Source organism: Nematolebias whitei, chromosome 23 (assembly GCF_014905685.2).
Source record: "Nematolebias whitei isolate Nwh7 chromosome 23, NemWhi1, whole genome shotgun sequence".
Lineage (NCBI taxonomy): Eukaryota > Metazoa > Chordata > Actinopteri > Cyprinodontiformes > Rivulidae > Nematolebias > Nematolebias whitei.
The window spans coordinates 16903817-16925600 of NC_056520.1; the positions used below are offsets into that span (position 1 = coordinate 16903817).

At 40.9% G+C, this 21784-nt stretch overlaps 1 protein-coding gene across 1 annotated transcript in view; it reads left to right on the top strand.

The window, feature by feature from the left end:
• The window catches only part of LOC119428897 (nuclear receptor subfamily 4 group A member 2-like), an 11339-nt gene extending 1125 nt beyond the window's left edge, over positions 1–10214 (top strand). The window contains exons 2-6 of the mRNA XM_037696592.1: positions 1553–1682; positions 1758–1915; positions 6396–6595; positions 6785–6963; positions 9955–10214. Of these exons, the coding sequence (XP_037552520.1) occupies positions 1553–1682; positions 1758–1915; positions 6396–6595; positions 6785–6963; positions 9955–10214 (927 nt within the window). The remainder of the gene's footprint in view (positions 1–1552; positions 1683–1757; positions 1916–6395; positions 6596–6784; positions 6964–9954) is intronic.
• The last annotated feature ends 11570 nt before the right edge of the window (positions 10215–21784 follow it).

Here is a 21784-nt window from a genome sequence, read left to right on the forward strand (position 1 = left end):
CACACACACACACACACACACACACACACACACACACACCAAGAAAGCAACTTCTGCACAAGCCACTCCATCTCTGATTTCAAGGAATTGGCACGTTAATCACGTTTTGACCTCCTGATGCCTTTTGGGGGTGAGTCTCCAAATTATGAACGACCACGACCATGTATTTACTCTCACCTCCTCTGTCTGCCTGATGAATTCCTCTCAGTGCCTCACAAGGCCCAGAGGAGCAGACCTCCATTTTTTTTTTTTTTTTTACTTTGTTTGCTGTAAATTAAAATGACCTTAGAAGCAATTAGTGAACAAATACACTATAAAATCTAACTGTTAAAATAAGCCAATTAAATACAACAGTTTGCACTAATTTATTTTTTCAAATCAGCCAAATGTAAAATCACATTTAAACTAATTTATTTGGCTCTTGCAATGTCTCAATTAGATCAGTTATACCTTTTTTTACTTCGATAAATCAATTCTTCTTATTTATTTATATTTATTACTTCTTTAAAGATTACTTTGCATTCATTTTTGCATCATTTTATTTAAATGCATTTGGAAATCATAAATGGTGTCTCTCAGCTACAGTGACAAAAGTGATGGTATTAATGCTAATTACTTGGTTCAAAATGTGTAAAATTTCAAATAACCTGCAAAAAAGTATTTAGTAAACAGCTCATTTTGCAATATATATACATATACACATTGCATATATATATATATTGTATTGCAATATTTTCTTCATATTTCTGCCAAAAAATATTGTAATGAGAATATAGCGAGTGTGAATAAAAGAAGGCACTGATTTATACCGAATCTGCGGTTTATGGTCAGTAAATAAGCTCATCTAATGTTTAAAAGCTGTTGCTACAGACATGAAGATTAAACCTTTTACACTAATAGAATCGTCCCATATATACCGTATTTTTCAGATTATAAGGTGTACTTAAAATTTTCTCAAAAATCGACAAAAATCGCCTTATAATCTGGTGCACTTTGTGTATTAATTCTGGTTACTGACCTTGAACCAATTTTATGTGGTACAACTCAACAATCTTGAGCGTTATCGTGAATGAGTTGAATAAAGTTTGACTTATGTGACTGTTTATTTCGCTTAATGCGCCTTATAATCCAGTGTGATTTATAGTCCGAAAAATCCAGTAAGTATATACTGTATATGACAGTTCCAATACTTTAACCAAGTTGTCTGTATTCTTAAGCCATAACAAAATAAACATAATGCTCTCTGTCAGATGCCACAGAAGACAAATGAATCAAATATCTTTGATTAAGCTGAAATAAATTTTTAGGCCGCAGTTGAAAATAAATGGCTCAAAATTGTCTGTTATTGTAAATTACATTTACTTGCTAAAATACTTGCTTAAAATTAAAATAACCTTAATGGGTGATCAAAATTCTGTTTTCAAGTGCCCATATTAGGGCATGTTGGAAACAAAAGGTGTAAAATGGATCAGGTGGTTTAGACATTGTATGGTTTTACAACTTATTTAAAAGCGTGCTGAAGGACATCTTTCTCCTCTTTCTCCCTGTGTAGCGCACAGTGCAGAAAAATGCCAAATACGTGTGTTTGGCTGTGAAAAGTTGCCCCGTAGACAAGCGCAGGAGGAACCGGTGTCAGTACTGTCGCTTCCAAAAGTGCCTAGCAGTGGGAATGGTCAAAGAAGGTAACCATTGGAACAAAGTCCCGATCTGCGATGTCATTATTGTCCGATCTTTTAAGCTCTTGTTATGTCCTGCAGTGGTGAGGACAGCAGGTCTGAAAGGTAGAAGGGGTCGTCTGCCGTCCAAACCCAGAGCTCCGCCCGAGTCGGTTCTGCACGGCAGCACCCTTCTGAGCGCCCTCATCAGAGCTCACGTAGAGTCGAACCCCGCAACATCTCGTCTCGACTACTCCAAGGTAAGCAGATATGATCTGTTGGATTACAGTTGTCCCAAACTGAACACTTAGGATTATTATTATTATTATTAGACCTTTATTTATACGGATTAGTTCCCAATGAGCCTCGGAGACTCATTTACAAGAGAGACCTGTTACATACAACATACAGGCAGATGAGAAAAAGAGAACACGAGGGTGGAGGAAGCCAAAAAATATCATGTCCTGGCCAGGAAACAGTGTAAAAGATGCAACAAAAAAAAAAGACCTGGCAACACACAATGACATAATACATTTATGCATAGAGGTCAACAAAGGCGATGAGTTATCCATAGACACTCCAGAATGTTCCAAAGTTCTGATAAGGTGGTACAGCGTTTATCAGCATCATAGTTCTGTTAAAGCCACAGATGTCCTCGGGAGGGGCAGAAGCCTCTAGTTTACGTATCCTTCAGGAGCAATCTGAGCTAAGTAGGCTAATAGGAGTTTGGTTCATTTATGTACCCCCAGTTCAAAATAAGTCACCTCTGGAGACCATACAATGGATAAAAACAAGTTAAAGTTATAAATCCAATTCAGAGACACACTCAAATCATGTCACAGTCAATTTTAAAGCACATTGTCAGTTGTTTGAAGCAAACAGCTCTGCGTCTTGGTTTGAAAAAGTCCAACTTGGACCCCACTGAGCTATGCAATTAGAGGCCAATATCAAAACTGCCTTTTCTTGCCAAACTTCTGGAGAAGTTGGGCAGTTGACTACTTTCTTGCAAAGTAATAACATTTTGGATAATTTTTATTCTGGTTTTTGCAAAATGCACCGGAACTACCTTGTTAAAAGTTTCTAATGACATACTGATGGCCACAGACTCTGGGCAGAGCAGTGTACTGATTTTATTGGCCCTTTGACACAGTCGACGGAAAAATTCTGCGACATCAATTGCCAAATGAGTTGGGAATTTCTGGAACTGTTCTTAAGTGGTTTTCCACTTATCTGAGCAACAGAACCTTTTCGATGTTTGTGAATAACACACAGTCTAAGACCACTCCATTATTGAATGGTGTTCCTCAGGGTTCAGTCTTAGGTCCTATTCTGTTCCTTCTATACATTAGCCCCCTTGGTAAGATCATCCGTAGCTTCAGTAATGTGTCTTGCCATTTGTATGCTGATGACATTCAACTAAACTGTTCTATGACTCAGAATTACATGTTAGCTGAATTAGTAAATTGTGTTTCCCATATTAAGGCATGGCTAGCTAACAATCGCCTTCAGTTAAATTCTAGCAAGACTGAAACCCTGATCATTGCTCCTGAACAGAAAGTTCCTTGGATCAATCAACACCTCGGTTCTCTGGGCTCCTCTTCTCAGCCGAGCCTCAGAAACCTTGGTGTTCTGTTCGAGTAGTCATTGCCTTTGGACAAACATTCATGACTTCTGGTAAAAAAAACAACTACTTTTATCATCTGAGAAATATTTCTAAATTGAGGGTAATATTATCCAAATCTGATCTGGAGATGATTATTCATGTTTTTATCTCTTCTCGTTTAGATTATTGTAATTCCCTTTTTACTTGTTTTAACAAATCTGTTGACGCTCATCTTCAGTTGGTCCAGAACGCTGCTGCAAGGCTTTTAATAGGAACTAATAGAAGGTCTCACATTACACCGGTTTTATCTTCTCTTCGTTGGTTACATGTCCAATTTAGAATTAATTAAAATTTTTTAGTCTTGACTTTAAGTGCTTTAAATGGACAGACTCACTGAAATCACTGAAATGTTGATTCCTTATTCTTCAGCCCGCACCCTTTTGTCTTCAGCGCTGAACCTCTTAAAGGTCCTATGGCCCGGTTTTAAACTCGGGGTGATCTATTCTTTCAGGCTGTAGCCTGCAGACTGTGGAATGCCCTGCCCCTGTCTCTTCATGTGACCATCTATGTTGATTCCTTTAAAAAGCAGCTTAAGACACTTTTATTCAGACAAGATTTAGTTAAATGTTTTACTTCCTAGTTTTATCAGCTGTTCTTACTGTTTTTGACAAGATTCTGGTTTTGGATTCAGTAACGGCACCGAACAACATGAATGGTTTAAAAAGTTTATTAAAGTAAAGCTCCTGGTGGAGGTCTGGGTCCGTGGATGGCTCGAATCTGTAGAGACAGAGATGATAGACTTGTGGGTTTGACTGTGAAGGTTCTCAGGGAAATACAGGCATCCGATGACGTCACCAGCGGTGAGTTAAACGCAGCTGAGCAGAAGAACTGTGCAGCATGAGACTTTGGGGCAGATCCAGAAACGAGGCCCAGTAGAACAGGCAGGGGTCATACACAGGGGGTCAGAAATCCTTAACTTAATCCAAAACGAGATCCAAGAGGCGTAGTCATTGTAATGGAGAGCAGAGTTGGTACCGTGGTCAGAGAGAAATATCCAAACAAGAAGAGGAGCAGGCAAGGCAAGGAATCCAAGGGACAGTTGTGAGGTCAGAACCAGGCAGACAAACAAGGCTGCGGCATAAATGCTGGACATCTACTACTGTGAAAGGTTCAATAATCTGGCACTGGTGCAGTGTGAACATGGAACTTAAGAAGATTACTGTGACAAGGCAAAGTGGGTGTGGTGCAGGAAGACAGGAGCAGGCTTGAGCTGAAGCATGAATGGACTGTACTTATATAGCGCCTTTCTATCTTATTTCAAGATACTCAAAGCGCTTTACACTACAATCTGTGCCTCATTTACCCATTTATACAGCACTCTACTAGATCTCTACAAAGCTAATTGAACAAATCATTCTAAATAGACTAATTAGTGCTTTAGATCACATTCTACACTGATGGGACACGCATCAGAGGCTATGAGGGGTTCCGTGTCTTGCCCAGGGACACTTCGATATGTGACTGCTGGTGGATTCGAACCCCCAACTCTCGCATTGGAGGACGACTGCTCTAACCACTCAGCCACAGCCGCCCTATGAATATGAAGGAAACTGGGCAGGGGGGCAGAAACTATGGTAGGAGGGGGCATAAACGTGACCGTTTGTTTTATTTTAAGCCTGTATCTGCATTTCTGTAAAGCACTTTGTGATTTTATCTATGAAAAGTGCTATGTAAATAAAGTTTACTTACTTACTTGCTTACAATACATTCACATGCAGTGCGTTATGAAATGCCAGTTGGTAAAATCTTCACTTTGTCACAATCTCCCATCCTGAGCAGCATGATGGTGACAGTGGGAAGGAATGACTCTCTCTTAACAGGAAGAAAGTTCCAACAGAACCAGAGCCAGGTTGGGCAGTCAATTGCTTGGATTGGCTGGGGTTAGGACAGAAAAAAAGGCGCAGACAAATACAAAACGGCTGGCCCAGGTGAAGTTTCTATGGTCCAGGTGAAGTTCCTATGGGAAGAAAGATAAAGAAAATATGTTAATGTTATAAATGTATAAGCATCTAGCACAAAATGAGTAAAGACAGCAGCAGCAGAGTGAGGAAATTTGGTCAGTTTGTCCTCCAGCATTCTAAGCCTATAGCAGCATAACGAAGGGATAATTCATGAAACCCAAGCTGACCCTAACTATAGGATTTATGAAAAAGGAAAGACGCCTAATCTTAAACGTAGACAATGTTTCAGCCTCATGGACAGAAACATGAATTTGGTTCCACGAAATTGGAACCTGACAACTGAAAGCTCTGCCTTCCATTCTACTTTTAGAAACTCTAGAAACCACAAGTAAACCTGCAGTCTGAGAACGAAGTGCTCTGTTGAGCATTTTGTACTTTAGACATACTGTAGGTTTTAAATGATCCAGGTAGCCAGAGGAAATAAGTTAAAACTAGTCAACTGTTACGTCCACCAAGGGCACAACATATTTTAAGGAGGACACGTGGCTCAAACATTCAATTTATTAAAACTTATAAAAACTCAGGTTCACTCAGCTGCTTCCTGTGAGAAAAAAAGGATTATGACCCCCCAATTCCCGTGTGCACCCAAAAAAACACAAACCTCCCAAAGTATTCAACTGAAAGATGGACCTGGTGAGCCGGTCAAACAGAACAAATGGTACAGCAGGGGGCTAACCCTATACAGGGCCGTCGAAGCCACTGCTGATACTGGACTAAAACTAGAAAAAAAATCTAAAAACAAAACACATATTGCGAAAGAAAGAATCGAGAACAGGACAACCAATGCTACCAGGCCAAAATCACAATGAAAAATAGACAAACGTTAACTAAATTTACCGCGTCAGGCTGTGGCCGGCAGCTGCGGCCTACACGTCGAGATGTATCCTGGTGACAGGATGAGCGAAAGGGAAAATGAGAGTCTGAGAAAGCTCCCGAAGGCCGCGGAAAACGCCACAGCTCAAATCAATCAAATATTAATTACAAAAGGTGTAATTAACCACACCCCCCAAAATATACTCAAGGGACAAAATAATAATAATGTGCCCCAAAGAACGTAACGTCAACTCATCGTGTTTGTTGATTTCTTTTTCCTCTTCCTGTGACCTTTCACTGCAGTTTAAAGAGAGTCCAGGAAGTCTTCTGGGGGACGATGCTCAACATGTCCGGCAGTTTTATGACCTCCTGACCAGATCAATGGAAGTCATTCGGTGTTGGGCACAGAGGATTCCTGGGTTTGCCTCGCTACCAAAACATGACCAAGACCTCCTCTTCCACTCAGCATTCCTTGAGCTTTTTGTTTTACGACTGTCATACAGGTAAAGAGCTCCCCTCAAAGACCAAGAGACAAACCTCCACCGGGTTGTTTTTCTTTCGTTCTACGATTTAAACATCTGTTTACAACTACATATACAGTGCCTGCTGATGGGTACATGTAAAACCCATTTGATTTCTGTGCAACAACCTGCCTTTTCAGCCTTTTACTCTTAGCTGTCAAAACATTTCAGATCAAACCCAGAGGAAGGAAAGCTAATCTTCTGCGATGGCTCGGTGTGGCATCGGCTGCAGTGCCTGAGGGGCTTTGGCGAGTGGATCGACAGTATTGTTGAGTTCTCCGCCAACCTTCAAAGGATGAACCTGGATGTGTCCACCTTCTCCTGCATATGCACTCTTGCACTGGTCACCGGTGAGCAAAAGACAATTAAAGTGTTTCGTCTTTGTGGAAACATTTATCCAGTAACTTTAAGCCTATTCTTTAGGATGGGTTGAACTTATACTCAGATAGGTAAGAATGTAAAAAAATGTTTTTGGTATTGTGACTTTTTAATCGACGATTCACAAGATAAATGGTTGGAAGTGAACAGCTGGAAAAGCTGGTCTATAAAAGTTTGAAATTAATAGGGAAAATGTAATTTTTTTAAACAGAATTTGGAATAAAAATGTAAAAGCCCAAAGCAATGGGAAAAAAAGTAGAACAAATAATTTGAATTGGTGGATAATTGACAATTTGTGGTTGAAATAATTAGCCTAAAGTGAAGCTAAGCAACAGCTAAGTAGTGATTTAAAAGTGCGTTATGAAATATTTGATCTTTTAAATGCAATTTATATGAGAATTACTTTTAGATAATAACTTCAGTAGACAAAGATTACTGACTGAAAAACAGTTTTAGGTAGATAAACAGTTGACAAATGGTTGTAAACAAGGTTTACGTAAATGTTAAAAATGAGCTTAATAATCTAAATAGCCTAGTTGGAAAAGGGTTGTTTAACATTTGGAATCGATGGGTAATTTTTAAGAAGTAGTTTGTGGTTAATGATCAAAATATTCATTTAAAAGATTTACCCAAGAAGAACTGACTACATGAAATCTTGAAAACGTTTGCTAAAAATATCAAGTAAACATACAGTACATGGTTTCCAATGGTTCCCAACCGTGGTCCTTGAGGAACACCATCCTGCATGTTTTAGTTGTTTCCCTGCTTTGACACACCTGATTTGGATAAATGGGTGATCAACAGGCTTTAGCAGAACTTCAGGAAATAATAAAATCTCTGAATCAAGTGCGTTGGAGCAGGGAAACAACTAAAACATGCAGGATGGTGTTCCTCAAGGACCATATATTGGAACCAATATATTTATTAAACAATTAGCTTAAAGTAGAAGGTTTTTGAAATAAAAATTGTTGTGCTGGGGTTTAAAATGTTGTCTAAAAATTATTATTTATAAGACAGTTTATTGGGCAGCACGGTGGCGCAACTGGTAGAGCTGCTGCCTCTCAGCGAGCAGGTCCTTGGTTCAAACCCCGGTCCAGGGGCCTTCTGGGTGGAGTTTGCATGTTCTCTCCGTGCATGCGTGGGTTTTCTCCGGGTGCTCCGGTTTCCTCCCACAGACCAAAAACATGCATGTTAGGCTGATTGGTAACTCTAAATTGTCCCTAGGTGTGAATGAGAGAGTGAATGGTTGTTTGTCTCGTTTGTCTCTATGTGGCCCTGTGATGGACTTGCGACCCGTCCAGGGTGTACCCCGCCCCTCGCACAGTGATTGCTGAACATGGGCACCGGCGACCCCCGTGACCCAAAATGGAATAAGCGGGTAAAGATAATGGATGGATGGATGGATGAAGACAGTTTATTGAAAATGTTAATACAGTAGTCCCTCCTTTATTGTGGGGCTTAGGTTCCGAGACCAACCCCCCACCCCATAAGTGAAAATCCGTGAAGTAGGGGCGTTATTTTTATTTTAGTATTATATATATTTTAAGGCTTTAGAAACCCTTCCCACACTCTTGCAATGTTTTAAACTCCTAAACTTATGTCGTTTTAACAACATACATACAGAACAAAAACATGCATGTTAGGCTGCCTTCAGGTCCAGGCCTCCCTTGCAAAAGAGATCTGTGATCTCAATGGAATTTGCCTAGCTAAATAAAATAAAATAAATAAATAAATAAATAAAGATATGTAGCTCCTAAATTTTACTTACCAGCTCTGCAGAACAGCAACAGCTCTCGGTTCTTGTTCGACTCTGTTCGTTTTTGCAAACCTACCCGCAGTGATGAAGCCCACAATCAATGTTCTAAACTCTTAAACCTACTAATTTGAACAACATACTTATATGTAGCTACTAAATTTTACTTACCAGCACGTACCCGTTAGAAGGGCCGCGTGGGCTAGTTGAAAGAGATGAAAAAGTAAATGGAAAAGTCAGGAGCGCCGGACCTTCAGCGGCGTACGTTCCTGCTCCAAAGTCCTCATGGGCCAGCTAGGAGCTCTCAGGTTCACCGCTGAATCTGGGGATCTAGTTCTGGTCCAGTTCAGTGCAGCCCTTGAATGCCTAAGCACATTTTGGGGAGGGGGGGACCTTTGATTGGTTGGCACGGGACTGTAGATAGTCAATTGAATACAAGTCTGGATGAAAAAGTCCCGATGGGCTCCGAAAACAGCCCCAGACCTTTGGTGGCGCGTCCCTGCTTGGAAGTCCTCGTGGATCAGCTACCAGCTAAGATTCACTGATGGGTCTGGAGGTCTGGTTCTGCTCTGGTTCTGGTCCGGTTCCATGGGTTCTGTGCAGCTCTCTGCATCCTCTGGGCACTTAAGTCACTGTAATAAGTGCCAAACTTTTTCCAATCAGATCAAAACTTTTCCTCTTGTATTTCAGCAGAAAGAAACGGGGGCCCTGTTGGCTTCTGGGAAATGCAGTTGATATGAGCGTGAATACAGTGTAGGCTTATAGAGAGAAAACTACAAAATGGCAGCACCTGTACGAAGTATTTTATTTTTTCGTTAAATTTTTACAGTACATGCGAGTTATATTAAAGTTGACAATCATGTGTCCTGTACAATTTACTTTTTGTACAGTACAATAATATGTACTGTACATTCAGAAACTGCGATAGAGCGAGTCTGTGGAAGTCGAACTGCAAAGTAGCGAGGGACAACTGTATTTTTTAGCCTGAAAGACAACTCTTAGCATGGTTTACTTTTATTTTTCTAAACAAAAGTCCTTTAATATCTAACACTGCTCTAAGTTTGATCTACAGTAAAGACTCAGACTTTTGCAATGACGTATTACCTTAAATCTACAAAATTAAAGTTCCCCGTCAGTGTGATGATGGTTAAAGACGTCCGTGTGCATTTGATAAACTCTGACACCTTTTTTTTTTTTTTTTTACGTTCAGAGCGCCACGGGCTAAAGGAGCCGAAGCGCGTGGAGGAGATGCAGAGTAACGTGGTCAGATGTTTGAAGAACAGTGGGAATCCAGAAGGAGGAGGCTCGACACGCTGGAACAACCACTTGTCCAGACTCCTGGAAAAGCTTCCCGAACTCCGGACTCTGTGCATCCAGGGACTTCAGAGGATCTTCTACCTGAAGCTGGAGGACCTGGTGCCACCGCCCGCAGCAATAGATAAGTTATTCCTGGACACGTTGCCGTTTTAGGGACATTTTCTGTTTTCCTACCAGTGGAGGTGTTTGACTTCTTGTGTTTGGGCCCCATCAGTGATTCCCTTAGCTCCGTGAGGCGCATAAAAACAGGATAAAAATTAAATTCAAGCAACTGGGTGAAACGTACGGAAGCACATTATTGCCACTTGGATTTAAAGAGTCACCAGGGGCCGCATGTATGAACGAACATGCAGCTTTCAGACTAAAAGTTGGTGTAGAGACAAAATGTGAAAGTGTGTAAGCACAAAAAAAAATTCAGATTCATCAAACTGTGCATACGTATGTTTCTGCGCAACCTATGTCCCAACAAACGTGGAACTGAGTGCACAAGAGACACCTATCCTTTTCCGACAAAAGGTTTCAACCATCATGTAAGGGGATTTACTATATCTGGAGATCATATGGACGAGGTCATCCTAGGCCTGTCATGATAACAAATTTTGCTGGGCGATTAATTGTCTCAGAAATTATCGCAATAAAAGATAATACTGTTTGAAATTTGACAATAATTAGTAATTATTGTCAAATTTAAGAATAAATGTTGGTCAATTTTTGTGTGTAGTACCTTTTATGACCACCATATGGCAGTATGAGTCTGTTTGAACCGAAGGATGGATAGTGAGGGAGCGAGCAGCGTGTCTCTTTAAGAAAAATGGGAGGGAGGCCCCTTGATGTGACATGGGCTGTCTCTCTGTCCTTTTTTCTGTTCTCAAAATGGCGGCTGCTCGGTGTGGTTTGAGCTCTTTAGCATAGCATTTGTCACACAAAGCTTTTAATTAAAAAAATCAGCAAACAAGTTCTCAGCTTCTTTTTGCAGAGAAAGACAACTTTTTAGACGAAGGCACAGGTTTCAACCGTGAATTTTGGAGCTTCAACGAGACAGAGGTTTTTTTTCCTGCGGTCGGCCTGTTAGCTTAGCTCGTAGCTTAGCTTCTCAGCTTAGCTGCTTTTAGCGATCCAAAAACGCAGAGTTGAGCCTTTTGTCATCCATTGTCTTCAGTAGAAAAAGAGACACGAAGAAACAATAAATCCGATAAATGAAAATGAGGTAGATAATTTTCATTTATCATGCGATTGATTTATTGTTTATCGCGACAGGCCTAGGCCATCCCATGCAGATGGCGTGGCACGGATAACAAATCCCTTAACAAAAAGTAGTACATTTGAAGTTTATTTTTGTAAGTATAGCTCGCGTAAGTCTCTGGATGAGCTAATATGCATTTCTGGATTCAAATCAATGAAATAACAGTTCCTGTCCCATGAAGGTCTTCAGAGGCAGGTTTTGATCAGAGGCCTAGTTCACTACACTTTAAGCTAAGTATATCAAGTATACTACACACCATACTTGTAGTGTACTAGAAGTATACTGATTTAATACTTGTTTGGACTAAATTATTTTATATTAAAATAATAAACTAAACTAAATTGGGACATTTTTATACTATTTTTAAGTATATCAAGTAAAGTTTATAAAAAGTAAACTTCAAGTACACTTCCTCATTTTTAGTGTAAAATAAGTATACTTTTAGTACACTTAAATAAACTACTTTTTGCTAAGGGATGACTGAAATGCCTGACCTGTTAGGCTCTGGTTTCAAGGAACCCCAGCGTGGCGGTAACTAGAATGGGCACCTTCTATTCACCTTCCCTTGAGTGAAGTTATTTCTGTTTTGAGGCGTATCGTATCATATGTTATGTCTATGGGGTACGCATGCATCATTGTTTTCATTTGGTTTTAAACCACATAGGCTCTCGCTCATGAGAAAACATCATGATTACATGTCCCCTAGGTTCAGGACACTGACTGAATAGAGTCATGCTTTGGTGTATTTAGGTGCGTTTTAGTTCTCTGTAGCCTGATACTGTTAGCTGAAAAAGTTTGCTTGGCGAGACGCACATTTTCACGGCAGGTCAAATCTTGTCTATATTTATGCACACTTTCATGCAACGTTGGTTTGATACAGCCCAGTGTGTGCGTGGAATATGGCACATGCAACCCTTTCGTGCATTTGCATTGTTCATACATGAGGCCCCTGATGCTATGTCAAAATTAGTTTTACAGCCACTAGATTGAGTTTTAATGCCAATTTTTACTTTAAAAGTCATTATTATGAATTTAAAAGCCGTATGCACAAGTTTCAAAGTCATGTTTACTAACTAGATCTAAAATACTTTTTAGGAGTTTTAATGTCATCAGTATGATCTAACCAAGTAAAGTCAGGTCTTATGGATGGATTCTTCTTTGTTGAAACATTTCGTCTTTTATCCAAAAGACTTCTTCAGTCTGAGGAGCAGCAAAAAAGTCAGTCTTCAACCAATTTGCTGGAGCCAAAACTAGCTGGTCGCAGGATAAAGGAAGACCATCAGCCTAACAACCGATCGTTAATGCCCTGATGGCCGCTTGCTATTCACAGAAGGCTGAGTAATACTATACTTGCAATAACAGCATTGTCAAAAGGTGACTTTTAACACATCACACAAGAGATGCACCTAGGTGGAGCAGTAGACAGCTATGCAAGCACCCGGGGAGCAATTAGGGATTAGGCGTCTGGCTCAGGAACACCAGGACATGTGGGCAAGTCGGGGAGTTGAACTTGTGACTTTCTGGTCCTAAGTAGGTTGCCCTACTACACCATCTTGACTCCCAAGATGGTGTAGAGCTGGTATAGAGGGTTAGAAAGTCAATAGACATGGTGTGTCCTAGAGCTAAAATATCCACATTGCATATGTGGATATTAATGTGGATATCCTAACTGGGCCTTCCTGAAAGCAGAGAAGAAACCCAAACAGGACTCCTGCCAGCCACCAGGTGAAAAGTAGGAACGCAGACCCAGACCAGTGGTCATTCCGTATGTTGTGGAAGTTTCAGAGAAACTGAGACGTTTATTTTCTAAACATAACGTCCCAGTGGCTTTTAAACCCCAAAATACATTACGGCAAAGACTGGTTCATCCCAAAGATCCAGTCCCCCGGCACAAACAGAGTAATACTGTGTATGCTGTTCAGTGTCAGGAGGGTGATCAGTCTTACATCGAGGAAACTAAACAGCCACTGGCCAAAAGGATGGCCCAGCACAGAAGATCAACATCATCAGGCCAGGACTCTGCGGTCTACACTCATCTCCAGGCCAGCGGTCACTCTTTTAGGGATGAAGATGTTCACATCCTAGATAGAGAGGAACGATGGTTTGAGAGAGGAGTAAAGGAGGCCATCTTTATGGAAAGAAATCGTCCATCATTAAACAGGGGTGGAGGCCTCCGTGTTCAACTTTCCTCTCTTACAATGCTGTTATTGCTAGTATCACTCAACCCTCTGTGAATAGCAAGCAGCCATCAGGGCACTAAAGACCCCCACATACTCGGGCGTACTTCAGTCCGCGGAGGTCCGCGCGTACTCGAGGAGGACTCACCGCGGACTCGAAGTCAACGTCTGCCGGACATGTCCGCACAAAGATACATTTTTACGACCGTGTACTCTGTGTCGCACAATAAACTGTTTGGGGAGACACGGTGTTCATATCGAACAGTTTTGTATGCGACACCAACCACTCTCAGATAACGGTTGAGAATCAACGCCATCTTGTGGATGAAAATGGAATTAAACTTTGAAGAGCATCTCACAGAGATTAGAAAACATAGAAATCTATATGATACATCAATGAGAGAATATAAGGACTTTCAGAGAAGAAGAAATTTGTGGGAGGAAATAGCTCAGACGAGGACGAGGCACTGCAAGAATTTTAGGTCATCTGTACACTCGAGTATGACGTCTCAGCCGTCTGTGGACGGTATGCGCGGAGTCCACGTGGCTCACGGAGTACACACAGTACGCCCGAGTATGTGGGGGTCTTTACAATCGATTGTTAGGCTGATGGTCCACCTTTATCATGTGAACAACTAGTTCTGGATTTCAGCAACAAACTGGTTTATTTTTGAGAAGGTGCTATTTATTAGTCTTTTGGATAAAAGACAAAACATTTCAACAAGAAGAATCCGTCCAGAGGACCTGACTTTACTTTGTTAGATTTTTTTTATTTTTCACACGGATTATTGAGCATGCATCAGGATGTCATCAGTACGAGTTTTGAAGTCATGTATGCACATTTTTGTCATATTTGATTTTTTTTTACAGACTCAAGTATGTGTTAAAATTCATATTTTAGATTCAAAATAATTACGAGGTTTTATCTTGTCATGACTTTGAAAGTCATTAGGTTGTATTTCAAGATCATAACTTTTCATTTAAAAATTACTTTTAAAGTCATATTTGATTATTTGAGTTACAGTCATGATCGATGAGTCATATTTATTCTTTAGACTTACGAACTTATAACTTAGCATGCGTTTTTTTTCCCCCCACAAGTGTCAGAAGTTGGCTTTCTTTAAAACAGGAGGAAAAGTTTGACAAGTTAGGCACATAACACAAAAATGAGCTGGACTTTGGATTTCCAACGCAGAATATTCCTGTTCTTTATGGAATAATCTGAGGCCGAAACCTTTCACTGTACTGAAAACTGCACGTTTTGCCAGGTATTTTCCACGTTTTCCTGCTTGTAAAAGAACATTTTGATACAAAACAAGTTCGTCTCTTCATGTTTATATTTATTAGTGAATAGTGATCAGTAAATGGGCTCGACCCACTGATGGTCCCCTGTGTTCTGAGTCTATTGTTGTTTGTGCTTTAATAAATGAATTTAAACCACGTGACCTTTAGTTTTGTATTTTATGCATTTTATTTTAGGACACGTGTTTTGGATTTTAGTTCTTATTGGAAAAACAATATAAAATTCTAAGTTTAAGAACTAATATTTCAGTATTTGAGGATTTTTACTTTATCTTGATATGTTCTTTTGTGTCCAAAATGAAGTTAAAAAGCAACGGACCGTGTGTGCATGGAAAGGTCAAAGGTCACAGTGATGTGCTGGCAGGTTTTTTTGTGGAGGAGGGGTTTGTTTGTTTTATTTTTAGTTATTTTTGACTGTCGGCGCTCTGACATTTTTGCCGCCCCGTGGTCCGATGTGACATTAAATCGTCGCTTTCTGCTGCTCTTTGCGAAGATAACGGCCCCGGATTCAGCGGCGAGATAAGAACATGAAACTTTACTCGTCTCGTTGCTCCGTTTTCTGCTAAAGCTGAAGACTTGAACTTCTCCGGTGAGCGAGAACATACTGAAAACATGAAAGAAAATGTGATTTGTTTTGACCAGCGGATCAATAATCCATGCAGCGCTTTGGTGAGTTGAGATAGAAACGAATCGATATCTGAGAAATGTCACATCTGTTCCAAAGACGATGGCGATTGGCAGCTGTGGATTATTTACAACACAGCTGTGCTGCTTTTTTACAGAAACAAACACCATAAATGTGATTATCTCAGACCTAAAATGAACCAAAAAAAAAGTAAAAAATTATCATGACTTTAATTAAACGTACACAAATTGTAGACAAACACTTTGGGTTTTGAACATAAAGCACAAGTAAAGCAAAGGATTATGGGGCTCCTGGGGACTGTAAGGGCCCAAACAGAGTGTTAATGCTTTAATTAAATGCACGTTTGCAAATTTGATCAATTGAAGTGCAGTTTAAATGAAATACTTAACCAGGGTTCATGAAAAGAGGAGCAAACACTGAAGCAATGAGTCCTAATCATCTCTCCCCTGGCGTTTACTGTTTATTATGGACTCGACGTTTCAAAGCTGTACTTTAAACTGGAAACATTTTAAAGAAATGTTTAAACTGTGTTTTATATTCCATCATACGTCGACCTTAATCTGTAAATAGCGGGAAATTTGGGACTTCCTTAAGTAAAAATCTTAAGTTGACAAAATGTTGGCTGTTTGTGATGTAAACTACAGAACATATGTAAACAGGACCAACGCTGTAAAATGTTAAAGCTGGCTCCATAGGGTTACCATGGTAACCACATTTGTGTATCTCCCTCCCTGACTACGCTTAACAGAACAGATAGGCACTTCTTCTTCTTTTGGCTTTTCCCTCTTCAGGGGTCGCCACAAAGAGAATAGAATAGAATAGAATAGAATAGAATAGAATAGAATAGAATAGAATAGAATAGAAACAGCCTTTATTGTCCCACGGATGGGAAATTCAAGTGTAACAGCAGCAACAGCAGCAATGGATAAAAAGATAAGAAGATTTCACACAAAAATTCCTAAATGTTAATAAACAATACAATATATAAAGAAATAAGATGAACAATATCAATAATAATGTTCAGTATGTGTTGAAACATTGATAAGGCCTCCTCCTCCATCTCTGTCCTCTGCATCCTCCGTCCTCACTCCAACTACCTCCATGTCCTCTCTAACTGCATCCATACATCTCCTCTTTGTCTTTTTCCTGGCAGCTGAATTTCTAACATCATTCTACCAATATACCCACTGTCCCTCCTCTGGACATGTCCAAACCATCTCAGTTCTGGCCTCTCTACCTTTATCTCCCAGTTGTTCAACCGGTGCTGTACCTCTGATGATCTTATTCCTAATCTTATCCAGCCTGATCAGTCCTAAGAAAAACCTCAACATTTTCATTTCTGCCACTTTCAGTTCTTTCTCCTGTCTTTTTGTCAGTGCCACTGTCTCCAGACCATACAACATAGCTGGTCTCACCACTGTCCTGGACAGTGGACCCCAAGTACTTGAAGTCCTGCACCTTTGTGATCTCTGCTCCTTGTAGCCTCACTGTTCCACCATCCTCCCTCTCATTCACACACACATGTACTCTGTGTCACTACGGCTGACTTTCATTTCTCTTCTTTCAAGTGCATACCTCCACCTCTCCAAGTTCTCTTCCACCTGTTCCCTGTTCTAACCACAGATCACAATGTCATCTGCAAACATCATAGTCCACGGGGATTCCTGCCTGATCTCATCAGTCAGTCGGTCCATCACCAGAGAAAACAAGAAGGGGCTCAGAGCCGATCCTTGATGCACTCCCACCTCCACCTTGAAGCTATCTGTCATTCGTTATTTGGCATACCTCCACTGTGTGAATGAGTTTTCTTTTAAAAATAAGGACAATAATTTTGATCAAAATTGTAATAAATGGTTGACACTAAATTTAATATTTATAAAATCAGCTTTCTGATCAGATGCAGCTTGTAGAGTTGGCGTCTTTCACTTGGAGACATTGTGGTTTAGGAGGCACTGGAATCCCACTGAAGACCCTTAAATGGAGATCATTTCAGAGGAGCAGCTTGTTTTGGGGACCCTGAAGCCCTCAGGCTGACTGGAACCTCACAGCAGCATCATGTTTTTGATCTCGAGTGTCCGACCGTTTTGGTTTTGCTGCTAACTTTGATCTCTGCAGTCGTCCAGCTTCAATACAGCTTAACCCTTATCGCTGTCCGACCAGAAACCGCCGCGCATCAAGGCAACTTACGTCTCCCTGATTATTTCCAACATGTAATCCATCGCAGATTAGCACAGATAAGACGCTTCAATCAATATTAACACAAAGGAATGCAGTTGTTAGCTCGTTTTTATGATGCTTCAATTGTATTTTCAAAAAAACTTTAAATGATATAAAAATCTACAAACAAAAATTGATTTAAAAAATCTGCAACATCTTGTTAAGAAAAACAATCTCTCTCTTTTATTTATTTATTTTCATTCCTGAAACAGCAGATGAATAACCAGTAAGGATTAAAGCTTCTTATTGTTTCCGTCATGAATCCTTCAGGGAGTCCTCAGCTGTGCAATCAGGCTAAACATGTCAGAGACGGAAGATCCTGAACGAACCAGAGTGACCTGCTGAATATGTTTAATTCAGTCTGAAGCAACAGAAAATGAAAGGATTTAGACGAGCAGAAGGCTCTACAGAGTTCTGCTGGGAATTCAAGACAGGTTTAAAGGAGTTTATTAGGATTAGCAGTTTAATTAACATTTGTTTGGTTGTTAACGTATTAGATTAAGCAGTGGTTTACATTCAACTATGAATGTGGTTTTAATTTGAGAAAGTAGGCACTGAATGTCTGACTAAAATAATTTATCAGTCTGCATCAAAACCGTTATTTGGTTAGAAACCAGTGGTAGTATTGGGGTGAAAACGTTGATTTGATGGTTCTCCATCATTCAAGGTGTGGCAAATCCCCGCCAAAAATGTCAAAAACAAGACAAGTGGACTCGTAGGAGCTTTCTTAGATAGGGGTTAATTTGTAAGCCGATTGGCAAGCAGGCCGTCTTGGGGAGGGGTCCTCCCCCAGAAAATTTTGAATAAAGTAGATGTGATTTCCTGCATTTTGGTGTATTTTAACAGGTTTTTAAACATCTACAAAATACCTACATTTGTAAACACTCACATCCTACTCCCCCCCCCTTACTTGACGGTTCTGAGCTGACTCTTCTCCTCTGAATTCACTGTCCGACTCCACATGTGAAACCTCCAGTCACTCACCCCACCACCCTTTTAGGGGCGGAGATTTTTTTAAGGGTCTAGACGGAAATGCTTTACTTGAAGCGGCCGGCAGATCGTATGTGATATTAAGAAGCTCCCAAGTGGCTGTTGTGTTTAAAATGAGTGTTTATATAATTATTTTCAGTTTGCATCTCCAATATGTTTTATTTGCTCAAGGCAGTCATATTTGTTCATAACTTTATTATTAGTAAGCTTGAGGGTTACGGGATCCAAGCAAACAGTTGCCGGAACGCACCCTATCAAAATAAGTGAGTTCCCGGATCCTGTTCCGGCAGGATCCAGCTCAAATGAAGCTCTGTTCTTAGCTCGAAACAGGAGTGAGGAGTCCCAAGCTGCATGAGCTGCTCCATTTATGCTGATAAACTCATCTGTGGTTGAATCACAAAGACAACATGTCCAGGAGAGAAACCCAGACATCCCAGGCCAGAGAGTTCCAATGTTCCCGGGTCGGAGAGGATATAAAATCCCTCTAGCGAGTTCTGGGTCTACCATGAGGTCTCTTTGTGTCTGACCTGCAACACAACCTTGTTCAAGATCGTCTCACCCAGTTTCAAGTTGGTTCTGTTTCAGAAATGCTCCAACCTAAAGGTAAAACTGATGATGATGGTCTCTGACTGGTCAGTTAGAGAAGTAATGGAACATGGAGGAGGCTCGGTTCTGTTCTGTTCAGGGGTTCGTGTTAATTCAGTATCTTTTGTGTTTTTCTTTCTTTAATGAAAGGGTATGACTAAACGTTTTTTTCTCCATCGGTTGTTAAAATTTTTCCAGAAAAGAAACTCCGAATCGATTGTTTCACCTCAGCTCATCGGATGTTTCTGTTGGATAATTTAATTATCCTATCATCAACTTGTTAATTAAATAAGCCACACAGAGAATGCGAGAGGAGCTTTTCAACCCAGGTTTACTTCTTGCAAGGGGTGCAGCACTGAAAACAAGCCTACAACGACGGTACATCGAAGCTCCGGTCACAAGATCTGCCCACAGACAAAGAGTTAGGAAAAGCTTAAATACCCGTTATCAGACAGAGGCGAGGTCAACACAACCTCTGCTTCACAGCTTAGTTATTGAAGGCGTCAGAAGTTATCAGCTATCAGACTCCTCTCTGAGTAGACAGAGACTCTTGACCTCACACACACGGTTCTTCATTAATTTAACTTAAGTAAGTGATAACATCCATGACCTTTACATAAAGTCCCCCAACAGTTTCGGTCCTTGTGGAACCGCAGAAACATTGTAAACTATATGTATTTATAAATATTTTGCAGTAATACTTTGATATACTCTAGATCAGAGGTGGGCAACATTTTGTTTCCAAAGGGTCACATCAAGGTGTTTAAATCCATCAATGGGTCACATAGAAGATCGGAAAATAAATTTTCTTTATGACTGATAATATAGAAGACATTTTACAGGTTTTCTCGTTGATAAACTACAACGGAGTATTAGGTCCACACTAAGAAAAAAAATTTACATTATGAGAAAAAAATGATATTACGAGAATAAACTCGTAATACGTTCCTGGGTCAGTTCACATCTGCTGTGGACAGCCTCCAGTGTGAGTCACTGTGTTTATGAAGTCCACAATCACTTTTGAGCTACTCTTTGTGAAATATGGCTTTATCCACATTATGTCACGACTAAATCTGTCAGTGCAGCCACTAATTGCAATGCCAAACGGCTTCAGGTTATCATAAGAATCCATATGCCACAGTGCATTGGGCCCCCTGCTGTTGTACTGCCGACGTCAACATTCATCTTTTTACCTCAGTTGTAAAACTGCTTTGTCGTGTGAGAGTTCTGATAATATTATGACTTTGTCGTATGACTTTATTCTTGTAATATTATGACTTTATTGTCATACAACTTTATTCTTGTAATATTATGACTTTGTCGTACGACTTTATTCTCCTAATATTACGACTTTATTCTCATAATACCATGATTTTATTCTCGTAATATTGACTTTATTGTCGTACAACTTTATTTTTGTAATATTATTACTTTTTTTTTTTTTTTTGAGCTCAGTTTAAGTGTAGAAACATTGTGAAGTGTTTCAATGAACTTATCATCATCGCTCAATTTTTTTTTTTTTTTTTTTTTTTTTTTTTAAAGAGAGAAGAAAGAAGAATAATTAAATAATAAAAGAGAAATAGATAAAACGAGAGACCACCACGACAAAACAACATGCACAGCACAATGCCACCCACAATATCACCATGAAACATTCGACATTGCACAAGGAATCATCTAGCTTCCACCACTACCCAACCTAGCGTGCATCTGTCACAGCACCTGAATCCAAACACCCGCGCAAGCACGCCTGCCACCACCAGATTTCTCCAAAAGAATGCCCAATAGTGGACGCGGGGGCCCACAGACCCGTCCCCCAGGACACAATGGCAACATAGGGAGGACCGGAGCCACAGACACACAGCGGCCCACAGGCCCGGAGCCCCAGGAGTCTCCCAACAGGGAGAACCGCACCCCCCCAGAGAGGAGCAGAGGAAAGAACCGGGTGACCCCAGCCACCACAATGCAGAGCCTCCAGGAAGCTGCAGCGACGAGCCCACAGGTCCGGCCGGCGACCCATGCCCCCCCCCCAAGTAGATCCGGCCATGGACACCGAGCCCCAAGCCCCGAGGCCATACCACCCCCCGGCAGAGCCCCGACAGAGCCAGGGCACCCAGGCCCCGCCAAGCAGCAACCAGGGCAGACCGACGTGCACCCCACCACCCAGCCCAGACACCGAGAGCCACCAATGCACCGGCGGCAAGGGGGTCCCCCGCCAAAGGGGGGCACGACCGGGGGGAGTGGGCCCCACACCAAATGTGGGGCCCAAATTGATCCAAGAGAGGGGTACCACCAAAAACCCAACCTGAGCAACCAACAGGCACACACAGATAGCATGCACCATCTACCTGACAGCGACCACAGGCCGGCCCCAGCCCAAAGGGCAGAGCAGCAGGGAGCCGCAGGTGAGGAGGGCCGGCCCCCACATCAAGAGCCCCGCACCATAGGCCCGGAGACGCCCCAGCACGCCACCTATTGTCGTACAACTTTATTCTCCTAATATTATGACTTTATTATCATAATACCATGACTTTATTCTCGTAATATTATGACTTTATTGCCG